Source organism: Mobula hypostoma, chromosome 3 (genome assembly GCF_963921235.1).
Source record: "Mobula hypostoma chromosome 3, sMobHyp1.1, whole genome shotgun sequence".
NCBI lineage: Eukaryota > Metazoa > Chordata > Chondrichthyes > Myliobatiformes > Myliobatidae > Mobula > Mobula hypostoma.
The window spans coordinates 89704104-89716981 of NC_086099.1; the positions used below are offsets into that span (position 1 = coordinate 89704104).

The 12878-nt window shown below is 42.5% G+C and overlaps 1 protein-coding gene across 2 annotated transcripts in view; it reads left to right on the forward strand.

Annotated features, from left to right (window-relative positions):
* The first annotated feature begins 201 nt into the window (after positions 1-201).
* bod1l1 (biorientation of chromosomes in cell division 1-like 1) overlaps positions 202-12878 on the forward strand; it is a 55181-nt gene continuing 42504 nt past the window's right edge. Inside the window, exons 1-2 of one of the 2 annotated variants that reach the window (XM_063043419.1) lie at positions 202-379; positions 10862-10986. In XM_063043419.1, coding sequence (XP_062899489.1) covers positions 263-379; positions 10862-10986 — 242 coding nt within the window. In that variant the 5' untranslated portion in view covers positions 202-262. Of the gene's footprint in view, positions 380-10861; positions 10987-12878 lie in introns of those variants that run through there. The other variant, XM_063043420.1, reaches the window with a different exon arrangement.

The window sequence follows — 12878 nt, forward strand, 5'->3', positions numbered from 1 at the left end:
GTGTTGCTCATGTTCGCTATTTCGGTCTTCTTCATCACGTTCTAGCATCTCTACCCCAAATTCCTTGACTGAAACCCTCTATCCATCCGGGATTCAACTCGAAGCATCAACTGCTGGCGGCGGAGGACGGAAACACGGCCACCTGACCGGAGGTCCCGCCATGGAAGTGACGTCACGCCTTCCATGATCCTCGGCGCGGAGTTTGCAGCTGAGTGCGCGTCGTTCTCGGTTGCCGGGTGATCGGCCTCCGACCTCCCGCGCCATGGACGCCCTGGCCCCCGGAGACCCCAAGCTTGTGTCCATGATCGTCAATCACCTCAAGAATCAGGGCCTCTTTGACCAGTTCCGCCGCGACTGCCTGGCCGACGTGGACACTAAGGCAAGTGGAAGCAGCCAAGGCTTCGGGCCCTGGGTGGGCGGCTGCCAGCTCTTCGATGGGCTGAAAGCGATGGTGACTACCTCCAGCCTTCGCGCTGGGCTGCTAGAGTGACAGCTGGAGTGGCGCATTGCCGAGAGAGCCTCGGGGTTTCCTACTGGAGCCCGGTGCTTCCAGTCTTCTGCCTTCTCCCACCTATGTGGGAGACCAGGGATACGCCGCTTGCTGTATCCGTTTGAGTTAAGGGGTTAGGTGGGTCAATATAGTTGAGTCACATTCTATACGAGAGCACATTCGGGAAAATAACACGGGTTCCCTGAGTAAGAGTGTTAGTGCCCCGTCGGTGCGGTTACTAGCCATGCTAAGAATTGGACTAACAATTTAATTTGCAAGTTGGAAAGCTAACTGAAAGGAAATCATTGCTGGTGCCGAGTAAAAGAGTGTTAGAGATACGCAGCAAGTTTAATAGCACCTGTGAATAACGCTTCTTGTCTGACTGACTGTCAAGAAATGTAATTTTGTGATTGCCAGATGTGGGACCTATTCAAGTTTATTCTGACTCTTCTGTTGTCACGGTGGCTCTGCTCTGAGAGAAGTGACAGAGCTTAAGGCGCAATGAAAGTTGAACTATATGCAGTTTTGAATGAGTTATAATTGTTAGATATAAATTTATAAAGGAAGCTGAACGTGTGTCTGTCTAGAGGCAGGAAAAATGTTAAGCCAAAAGAGCCATTGAAATGCACAACTATTGTTGGCAGAATTTCAGGTGGTGACAAGGAGGCATATAGGAGTGAGACAGATCAGCTTGTTGAGTGGTGTCACATCAAAAACCTTGCACTCTGTCAGTAAGATCAAGGAATTGATTGTGGACTTTAAAAAAAAAATTACTGAGATGCAGTGTGGCCCTTCCAGACCTCCAAGCCACATTGCCCAACAATCCCACGATTTAATCGTAGCCTATTCACAGGACAATTTACAATAGCCAATTAATCTATCAGCTGGTATGTCTTTGGACTGTGAGAAGAAACTTCAGCAAGGGGAAGTCGAGGCGCACACCAGTCCTCGTTGAGGCATCAGCGGTGGAAAGGGTGAGCAATTTCAAGCTCCTGAGTGTCACCATCTCTGAAGATCTATCCTGGGCCCAACATACTGATGCAATTACAAAGAAGGTGCGGCACTGGCTGTATTTCATTAGCAGTTTGAGGAGACTTGGCGTGACATTAAGGACTCTTGCAAATTTCTTCAGAAGCACCATTGAACTGAGCATTCTAGACTAGAAATACCGTTTGGTATGGAGGGGCCGCTAAAAAGCATCGGAAAAACCTGCAGAAAGTTGCAAACTCAGTCAGCTCCATCATGGGCCCTAGCCTCCCCAGCATTGAGGAAACCTTCAAAAGGGGATGCCTCAGGCATCATCTGTCATTGCGGACTCTCACCCAGTGCATGCCCTCTTCTCATTGCTACTATCAAGGAGGAGCTACAGGAGCCTGAAGACACACTCAACATCTTCAGAGCAGCATCTTCCCCTCTGCCTTTAGATTTCTGAGTGGACGATGAACCCATGTATAGTACCTCACTTTTTTCTTATTTGCTCTCTTTTTGAACTAATTTAATTTGTGTGTGTATATGTGTAATATATATTATAATTTGTAGTTTATTACTATGTATTGCAATACACTGCTGCTGTAAAACAACACATTTCACAACATTTGCCAGTGATATTATACCTGTTTCTGATGTTAATTAGATAACTCATGACACAAAAATTGGTCATAATTGCTATTCATCTGCTGGTTTTATTTGTTTGTGTGATAGAACACTACATCCCAGAAATAGACCATTTGACCCATCTAGACTTTTATGCTATAATTTTGCCTTCTCCCATCTACTTGCACCGAAACTATTGCTATCTCGACCTCTCATACATGTACCTATCCAAATTTCTCATAAATATTACAATGTTCATCCACTACATCCCAGCAGCTTGTTCCACACTCCTTTCTTGGAAAAGAAGATCCCCTCAGGTCACCCTAAACCAGGAGCAGGCAACATTAAGCACAAATGATTTTCTAGCATGCATTATTCATTAATTTGAGGCAAAACATAACTAAATATATTTACATGGATAATTCCCATATTTCAAGTTTTTTATGGCATTTATCTGGCCCACAGTCCGCTTATTAATACGCGATCCGGCCCACAGAGGCAAAAAGGTTGCTGACCCCTGCCCTAAACCTATGACCTCTGGTTCTAGTCTAACTCAACGTGTGGCGGAAAAGCCTGCAAGCATTCACACGATCCATACTTCTCATTTGTATACCTGTAGAGGATCAGAGGGATTGAAGGCTTGAGAGAGAAGCTGGCTAAAGTTGATTGGAAAGGGACACAAGCAAGGATGACGGCAGAACAGCAGTAGCTGGAGTTTCTGGAAGTCCTAAAGATGAAGAAGTATTCTAAGTGGAGGATGAGACAACTGTGGCTGACAGGTGAAGTCAAAGACAACATAAAAGGACAAGAGAGGGCATATAATGGAGCAAAAATTAGTAGGAAGTTAGTGGATTGTGATGAAGCTTTTAAAAACCAATAGGAAGCAACTGAAACCAAAAGGTCAGAAAAGATGAAATATGAAGGTAAGCTAGCCAATGATATAAAAGGGTGTAGCAAAAATAATTTTCAGATATATAAAGAGTAAAGCAAGACAAGAGTGGATATCGGACTGCTGGAAAATGACATTGGAGAGGAGGTAATGGGGCGACAGATAATGGTGGATGAAAAATATTTGCATCAGTCTTCACTGTGAAGACATTAGCAGTATGCAAGAATTTTGAGAGCGTCGCAGGACAGAAGTGAGTGCAGTTACTATTACTAAGGAGGAGGTGCTTGGGAAGCTGAGAAGTCTGAAGGTAGATGTCATCTGAACTAGACTGACTACAGCCCAGGGCCCTGAAAGAGATAGTTGGTGAGATTGTGGAGCCATTAGTAATGATCTTTCATGAATCGCTAGATTGTGGAATGGTTCTGGAGGACTAGAAAGCTGCAAATGTCACTCCACTCTTTAAGGAGGCTATCCCTAATGAAGCTTTGTCTATCCAAATACTCATATATCTAACAATAATTTACCCATGACTTACGTCAGGCTCACTGACCTTTAACTTCCTGCTTTATTTTTAGAACCTTAAACTGGAACATTAGTTATCCTGCAGTCCACTGGCACCTCACCAATGGTGAAGTATGAGTTAAATTTGGTTAAAAACGTATACAGGGCACCTGCAATTTCTGCACTACCTCCCACAAGATCCAAGGGTACATCTAGTTAACCCTTGAGGATTTACCCATCTTAATTCGCCTCACGACAGTATGCAGCTCCTTAAACAAAATCTGGATATGAATCATGACCTCCCTATTCTTTTGCCTCAATTCTGCCTGTCCTTTGAGAAAATATAGACCCACAAAAATACTTAAGTTCTCCCCCATGTCTTTCAGCTCCTTGCATTGATAACTGTGCTGATCTTCAAGAGGACCTGTTTTGTCCCTTGCAATCCCTTAGATCTTAATATGCCTATAGAGGCCCTTAGGATCCTCTTTAACCTTGTCTGCCAAAGCAACCTCATACCTTAGCAACACACATCAAAGTTGCTGGTGAATGCAGCAGGCCAGACAGCATCTCTACGAAGAGGTACAGTTGACGTTTCGGGCCGAGACCCTTCGTCAGGACACTTGTATTGCTCATTTACGCTCATATCCTTAGCCCTCTTTATTTTCTCTGAAGTGTTCTCTTGCATTTTTTATACTCTGACACTTCAATCCTAACTGTCTGTGTCTTTGATAATCAATGTTCCCTAAACCTGTTAGCCTTACCTTTTATTTGTAATAAGAGCATGCAGATTCTGTATTCTCAATATTTTATTTCTGATTTACTAAGCATCTTTGTTAGAAAGCAACCCACTTGATCCAGATCTCCCAGATCCATTTTGATGCTGTCAAACTTGGCCTTTCACCAATTTAGAATCTTAACCCTAGATTCCTCTATCCTATTTTTCTCCATGATTATCTTGATACTAATGGAATTAATAATCCACTACACACACTTCTGTCACATGTCTTGTCTCATTCCTATAGAGGAGATCCAGTATCGTGCTCTCTGTTTAGGATCTCTAATATAGCAATGTAAGGAAACTTTCATGAACATATTTAACGCAAATTCTCTCCCATTCAGTTCTTTTCATAGTATGGGAGTCCCAGAGAATATATAGAAAGTTTTAGAAAATCCCCGACTGTCACAACTTTATTTCCTGCAACTCTGTTATCACGTTACAAATTTGCTTCTCCTTGGGTTTGATGTTGTCACGGTTAGCATACTGCTATTACGGTGCCAGTGACCTGGATCAATTCTGCCGCTCTCCATCAGGAGTTGTGTGTTCTCCCTGTGACTACATGGTTTTCCTGGGAGCTCCGGTTTCCTCCCATATTCCAAACTTACAGGTTAATAGGTTAATTGGTCACATAGGTGTAATTGGGCAGTGGAGGAAGAACCTATCACCATGTAATATATCTATAAGTCTCTTTTTTAAAAAATCTTAATTCTGCTGACTTAGGAGGGCTATAATATAGTCCCATTAATATAGTTGCCCCTTTTTATCACAGATGCTAGAAGTCCAAAACAACACACACACACACACACACACACACACAAAAGGCCAGGCAGCATCTATGGAAAAGAGTAAACAGTTGATGCTTTGCACTAAGTCCTGATGAAGGGTCTCAGCCTGAAACATCAACTGTTTACTCTTTTCCCATGGCTACTGCCTGGCCTGCTGAGTTTCTCCAGCATTTTGTGTATGTTGCCCCTTTTTATTCCTCAGTTCCATCCAAATTGTCTCAGTAGGTGAGCCTACTGTTTGCTGTTCGAGTAAATCCAACTCTCCTCTTTTAGTACCTCCCCCTCTGTCATGTCTAAACCAATGGAACCTGGAGCATTCAGCTGCCAGTCCTGCCCTTCCTGCAACCAAGTTTCATTGATGGCTGCAACATGGTAATTGCATGTGTGGATCCATGGTCGTAAGTTCATCTGCCGCCTTTACCTTGCAATACTTCTTGCATTGAGATTGATGCAATCAGAAAGTCTCATCGTACTTGTAGACTTAACATCTGCTTCCTCCACGGCCACTTCACTTGCTATCCTGCCACTCTGATTCCCACACTCCCACTGTAGTTCGAGTTTAAATGACCCAGACCAATACTAGCAAACCTTCCCACAAGGATAATTTGTTACCTACAGTTGAGTCTGGTTTACAATAAACAAGCCTCAGCCTGTCTGGGATTTGGGAGGAAATTGAAGTATCTGGTGGAAACTGACATTGGCAATAGAAGAACACGGACACTCCAGACTGCTGCATCAAATTGGCAACAGAATGTTCCACGGTTCAGTTGTTCCAGGATTAAAGGAGGAGAGGTGGAATTACATCAGGGAAAATGGCACAGCATTGTTTGGAAAAAATACTGGAGACCTCATCCCCTGAGGCAATTTTGGGTGGAATTGAAGAATGATAAAAGAATGACGAAGTTAATAGATACTTTATTGATCCTAAAGGAAACTACAATAGGACTATATTATAGACCTATGAACTATCAGATGGCAGTGCTGTCTATTCTGCTACCCTAAATATTTCATTCTTCCAGCGGGTTTTTTTTAGTTTCCCAGCTTAGTTCCCAAATCGCAAAGCACAATTTGTGGGACCCAGTTCTTACAAGAGATTATTAGGGATATGTTATAACCTCTGATGTAGAGAACAGATTAAATACAATGCATTTACAGAGTTTATAGTGACAGACCAGGCTGAATGGTTTAATTCATAAAAAATGGTGAACGCAGCAGGCCAGACAGCATCTATAGGAAGAGGTGCAGTCAATGTTTCGGGCTGAGACCCTTCGTCACAACTAACTGAAAAAAGAGATAGTAAGAAATTTGAAAGGGGGAGGGGGAAGGATGAAGCTAAGAGCTGGAAAGTTGATTGGCAAAAGGGATACGAAGCTGGAGAAGGGAGATGATCATGGGACGGGAGCAGATGTCACCTGCTCTCACCCTATCCTCCCACCACCCCACCAGGAATAGGGTTCCCCTTGTCCTCACCTACCACCCCACCAGCCTCCGGGTCCAACATACTCTCCGTAACTTCTGCCGCCTTCAAAGGGATCCCACCACTAAGCACATCTCCCCCCCCCCCCGCTTTCCACAGGGATTGCTCCCTACGCGACTCCCTTGTCCATTCGTTCCCACCATCCCTTTCCACCGATCTCCCTCCTGGCACTTATCCTTGTAAGTGGAACAAGTACTATACATGCCCTTACACTTCCTTCCTCACCACCATTCAGGACCCCGGACAGTCCTTCCAGGTAAGGCGACACTTCACCTGTGAGTCGGCTGGGGTGATATACTGCGTCCGGTGCTCCCGATGTGATCTTCTGTGTATTGGTGAGACCCGACGCAGGCTGGGAGACCGTTTCGCTGAACATCTACGCTCTGTCTGCCAGAGAAAGCAGGATATCCCAGTGGCCACACATTTTAATTCCACGTCCCATTCCCATTCTGATATGTCTATCCACGGCCTCCTCTATGATCAAGATGAAGCCACACTCAGGTTGGAGGAACAGCACCTTATATTCTGTCTGGGTAGCCTCCAACCTGATGGCATGAACATTGACTTCTCTTACTTACGTTAATGCCCCACCTCCCCTTCGTACCCCATCCCGTATTTATTTATTTATTTATTTATTTTTCTTTCCCCTTTTTCCCCTCTTTTTTTCTCCCTCTGTCCCTCTCACTATAACTACTTGCCCATCCTCTGGGCTTCCCCCCTCCCCCTTTCTTTCTCCCTAGGCCTCCTGTCCCCTCCCTTCTCCAGCTTCGTATCCCTTTTGCCAATCAACTTTCTAGTTCTTAGCTCCATCCCTCCCCCTCCTGTCTTCTCGTATCATTTCAGATCTCTCCCTCTCCCTCCCACTTTCAAATCTCTTACTATCTCTTCTTTCAGTTTGTCCTGACAAAGGGTCTCAGCCCGAAATGTCGACTGTACCTCTTCTATAGATGCTGCCTGGCCTGCTGCATTCACCAGCATTTTTTATGTGTGTTGCTTGAATTTCCAGCATCTGCAGATTTAAATTATGAAGACACGCAGTCCTCTTTTATTGTCATTTAGTAATGCATGCATTAAGAAATGATACAATATTTCTTCCGGTGTGATATCACAAAACACAAGACAGACCAAGACTGAAAAAAACTAACAAAACCACATAATTATAACATATAGTTACAAACAGTGCAACAATACCGTAACTTGATGAAGAAGTCCATGAGCACAGTAAAAGTTCAAAGTCTCTCAAATGTCCCACATCTCACGCAGACGGGAGAAGGAAGAAAAAATCTCCCTGCCATACCCGACCACGGTCCGACTCTGAGTCATCCGAAAACTTCGAGCCTCCGATCAGCTCTCCGACACCGAGAACTGAGTGCCATCTTTATCCGAACGATTCGACCTCCATCTCAGTCGCCAACAGCAGGCAAAGCCGGGGATTTTGAGGCCTTCCCGACTGTGCAGTAACGATAGCAGCGAATGAGCGTTTCACAAATTTTTCCAGATGTTCCTCTGTGCTTTGACGTCCATCTCCATCAAATGAGGATTGCCCACGGCCCCTACTTAACGGATATGATATCATTTTTCACCAGAGGGCTGCGCACGCGCGGCGCGCTGCTTCTCTCTCCTCAAGCCTTTTCCTCACGTTTGAATGGTTTCATTGTAAATTTAAACTCCATCTGCATCGTCTGACTTCATCTTCCCTTGTAATCACTTTTTTGTCTCTTATTTGGAAAAATAAACAGAACTTTTTATGATTTGATTTTAAATAGAAGATGGGAGCAGTAATATCGTTGAACCTTTTCTGCCATGGCTGACCATCCAAATTCAGTACCTTGTTCCTGTTTTCCCTCTATATCGCTAGTTAGATATTGTCTTAGAATCAAGTACTTTCCACGGTTTAGCTTAAAATGCTTTCTTTTGCAGAGACTTTCACTTAGATAAGGGGATCATTCCTCCATAGTCATGTACAATTGTAGCAAAACAATACATCCTGTGCTTGAATCCCCTTACTATGAAGGCCAGCCTTAACTGCCTGCTGCATCTGCATGCTTCAGTGAAGACACTCGATTCTTGTTCCCAACCTATTGCCATTCATATAATCTGGCTACCTGTTAATTTACACTAAAGTGCATGATCTCATGTTTGTCCACATTGTAGCATATCTACTCATTCCATTAATTGGAGCTTCTTTACATCCATTGTAAGGATCACCCTCCCACCCAGCTGTGTCAAATGCAAGCTTGGAAATATTATGTTTAATTCTTTCATCAGTTTCCTTTAATGGCAAAGATAGCATCACAGATTCCTGTGTACCCCATTGCTTACTGCCTGTACTCGGGGGCGGAGGGGGGGAGATTCTATCTGCTTATTTCATGCCAGCTAATAGTACTCTGCTTATATTAGTACCTTACCCATGTAATTTGCTCACTAATCTTTTAGGTAAGACCTTATTGAAAGCTTTCTGGAAATTCAAATGCAGCACATTCACTGGTTCTACCTCACCTTTTCTGCTTGTTACATTCTCAAGTTCCATTAGATTTGTCAAGATAGATTTCCCTGGTGTTATATATGTCATAATAGTTTTAGATCATACTGTAGTCCTAATAATCTCTCAGTCGGTTGCTGTTGCAGGCTAGTTCATTTGTCACCTGTCCCAATGATACCTTTCTTCCCTGATTTCCTGTTGGTACTCCTCTAGCCCACAGCGCTGTTTCACATTATTTTTCCAAATCTCTTCAACCATTTTACTCTGGTAATGGTTTACTATCTATTTTAGCTTTTTACCTCTGAGAATCCTGAAGTAGGTGCCTTTCTGATTTTATAGATCACAGCAGTTTTATTTATCTTCCTTACCAGTTTTTCTTCCAAATTTTTTGAGATTTTTCCACTGTATGCTTTGGCATTGGAAAGATTCCTGTTTCCTGATGACTTGGGCAATGTTCTTGTTACCTTTCAAATCTTTGTTGCTTTAAACTAAGAGGTGCATGTACTGGATTTCCTTTGCTCCATCTTGTTTTATCCCTTTACTAAATGATGAACAATCACATTGTCCTGTTCCATGTGTACTTTTCTCTAGTGTATGATTATGCAGTGGAGCAAATTAGTCAGAGCTCCTCTTTCTGCTTCTGTGTGTTTATAGAACTCGGGTAATTCAGCTCTCTCTGGGCTTTAACTGACACATTTTCTAGAGTATTGGATATTTTCTTCCAATTGAATGGTTGTCTCCTTATCGCGGGGGCACTGATGCCTCCTATTCTGTGGACAAACAAGAAGTATGACAGTTGGTGAAAAATTGAAGGGCTGTAGTTGTTGGAAATCTGAAATATAAATAGTAAATGCCAGAAGCACTCAACAGATTATATTGCATATGTGGAAACATCAATATTTCAGTTCAAAAACCCTCATAAAAACCAAGGAAGAAGGAAACAATTAAGTTTTAACTTGCAGAATGTCAGGTTTAGGAAAGAAAAGTGTGGTGCTGGAATAACAATGGGAGAAAGTTGTGGAAATCATTTGAGTGTTAGATTAAAAAAGGCTGGCAGGATGAGAGCAAATGAACACAAACCATGAATAACAGCAGTTCAAGGAAGAAAACTCACTTTCACTGTCTATTAGAATTGGCCATTTCTGCTGCCAAATCATCATCTGTAATATTGGTTGAGTTTTTTTCTGTCCATTAGCACTACTGGATATGTCCTACAATCTTGGCCTCATTGTAACTGTGGTATTTCCCATTGTCCTATTTAGTCTTCACCCTGTCCCCCAACACTCCTCTCTATAACTTAAAATGACATAACACTCCTGTGCTCTTGTAGCATTTATTTAGCTGAAGTGTGTTTGGGTAGAACAGAAGTGAAAATAGTACTTAACGAACACTGGGGAAAGTAAAATGTGCATAACTTGTCATACTCCATGTGAGGTATGTAAATCTTATTAAGAAGGAGGACATGATTATCATATGATATAGGAGCCGAGTTTATCGAGCCTGCTTTGCCATTTCATCATAGCTGAACATTTCCTCTCAGCTCCAATCTCCTTCCTTCCCCTTCATGTCCCGACTAATGGACAATTTATCAACCTCTCCCTTAAATATAACCAATGACTTGGCCTCCACAACTGCCGATGGCAATTAATTCCACATATTCACCACTCTCTGGCTGAAAAAAAATATGATGGTAGTGAATGGTGGCTTTATATATGCCTCTATTGGTCTAAATGTATTAAACAATGGATATTAAGACAGCATCTATGGTATAATTTAAGCTTGATCACTCAACATTTTGTCTTAAAAGCGTGAAAGTTTACACAAGACAAAGCAAAATAGTGAATTGTTTTTATTATTTTTTTTTAGCCTGCTTACCAGAACTTAAGACAGCGAGTGGATAATTTTGTGTCCAACCATCTTGCAAGTCATACATGGAGCCCTCATCTCAACAAGAATCAATTGAGAAACAGTCTTAGACAGATGGTGCTACAGTAAGTTCTAGTGTTTTTTTTTGGCTTCTGAGGAAAACTGGATATGCCATCCTTCAGCTGAGAGATGACATTGTGGATGATCTACTAGATCATGCGGGAGCGGTAGACAGATTACTCAAGAATATAGTATTTCACTACTTTTCTGTGCAAAGCTCAATATATACTTTATGGTTGTTTCTTGTGATAACTGTGGAACTGCAAAAAGTGGCTTTCATATTTCCATGTTTATTTATTGTAAACTACTTTGATATAGTAAATGCAATAAGAAAAATTGGGGAAGTTTGCTAAATATGGATACACATTTAAATGTGAGAAATTCTGCCCTCTTAGAGACATACAGCCTAGAAACGGACTCTTAATCTTACATGTTGACCGATTTCCATTGCATGAGAGTTGCTTCACCAACTTCAGATACCAAGGTCCATCTTGACTTTTGTTCCAAACATCAACAGCTTTTTGCTTCTCTTCCCTTTTGTAAGGAGCTCTCTAAACTGTAGCTATTAGTCAACTGATTTAATTGCTCATCAGTGGCTCTGCCATATTTTGTTTGATATTGTTGTGAGTCATCTTGGTATGTTTTACTACATCGAAGCTGCTGAAGGATAGATTTGAGAGGGTTAATCTTTTTCTTTTGAGAAAGAAGACCTGACACAAGTATTTAAATTTCACCAACCCAACTGTTTCGTGACTGAATTTGACAGTTTGCGCTTCCTCAATTTAATGTACATAGGAGTCCATATATGAAACCTATGTCTGTGTTATCCGCCAAGAGGACCACAACGTCGATGTAGGGTATGAATGCTTGCATGCCGCAATGACCTGGAGAGCTACGTTGACTGGAGTCAGGACCTTGTGCTTTGAGACTCGGTAGGGTCACCCATGCCAAACAAGCCAAAGGGTAGAGGCCAGACTAGGAGTGGTCTACCAGTTCTCCAGGTTCAGGGTTCAGCTCGGGGCTAACAACCTTAACTGGTGAAAAAAATTGTTACGGAGGTGGCAATGACAAATCCTTCTAAATGTGTGTGCGATGGTATTCCTGAGTCTCCAGCCGGGACTTGTATGTCTGACAGTCAGAAAAACCAAGAGGAAGCTACTGGCATGAAGGAAGCACTGAACACTGCAAGACCGAGACCAAAATTGTTTATTGGAATGTATGAACCATGTACCACACTGGCAAGCCAGTACAAATAACTGCTAAATGTGTCATTACAACCTACTGTACAATGCTGGGCATCAGTGAAAGCAGGTGGACAGGGTCTGACAGACTAACGGCAGCAACTGGTAAAACGGTTGCATACACAAGCAGGGAAGATGGCCAGCATCATGATGGTGTAGAGCAACACATAGGGATTAACCTAGTATAATGTTCACACCAAGATGAAGCTGTACCAGAGCTGTGTCCTGGTACGGCCAAACTATTGTCATTCCACATCACGAAGCTCTGTGTTCTGGCCAAGATAGATGTCCAACCTCTCCCTGTTCCTTCAGTGTAATCAAGAGGATATGGTCACAGTTATGAGGAAATGTTGGAGATGGATTGGGCATGTGATGGGAAGAGAGGTCAATTCCATCAAGACAGCACTTCATTGGACTCCTGAAGAGTGGAGGAAATGTGGGAAACTAAAACCAAATGACGCTGTACGGTAGATACCAAGAAACTGGCCACCTGAATCCTCTGCAGTACCATTGACGTCAGTTTCAGCCCAAGTTCTTGAATTTTATTCCTAAATATTTCTTTCTTTGCTCTGTCTCCCCACGCAGTAAAATGCTTCTTAAAGCACGGCATTAGTTATCTGTTTATATTCCTGTTAAGTGCTGTAGGTTGTTCATACTATTTAAAAGCACTGTATAAATGCAAGCTGCTTATTTTATGTCAGTCCAAGACTTGTACA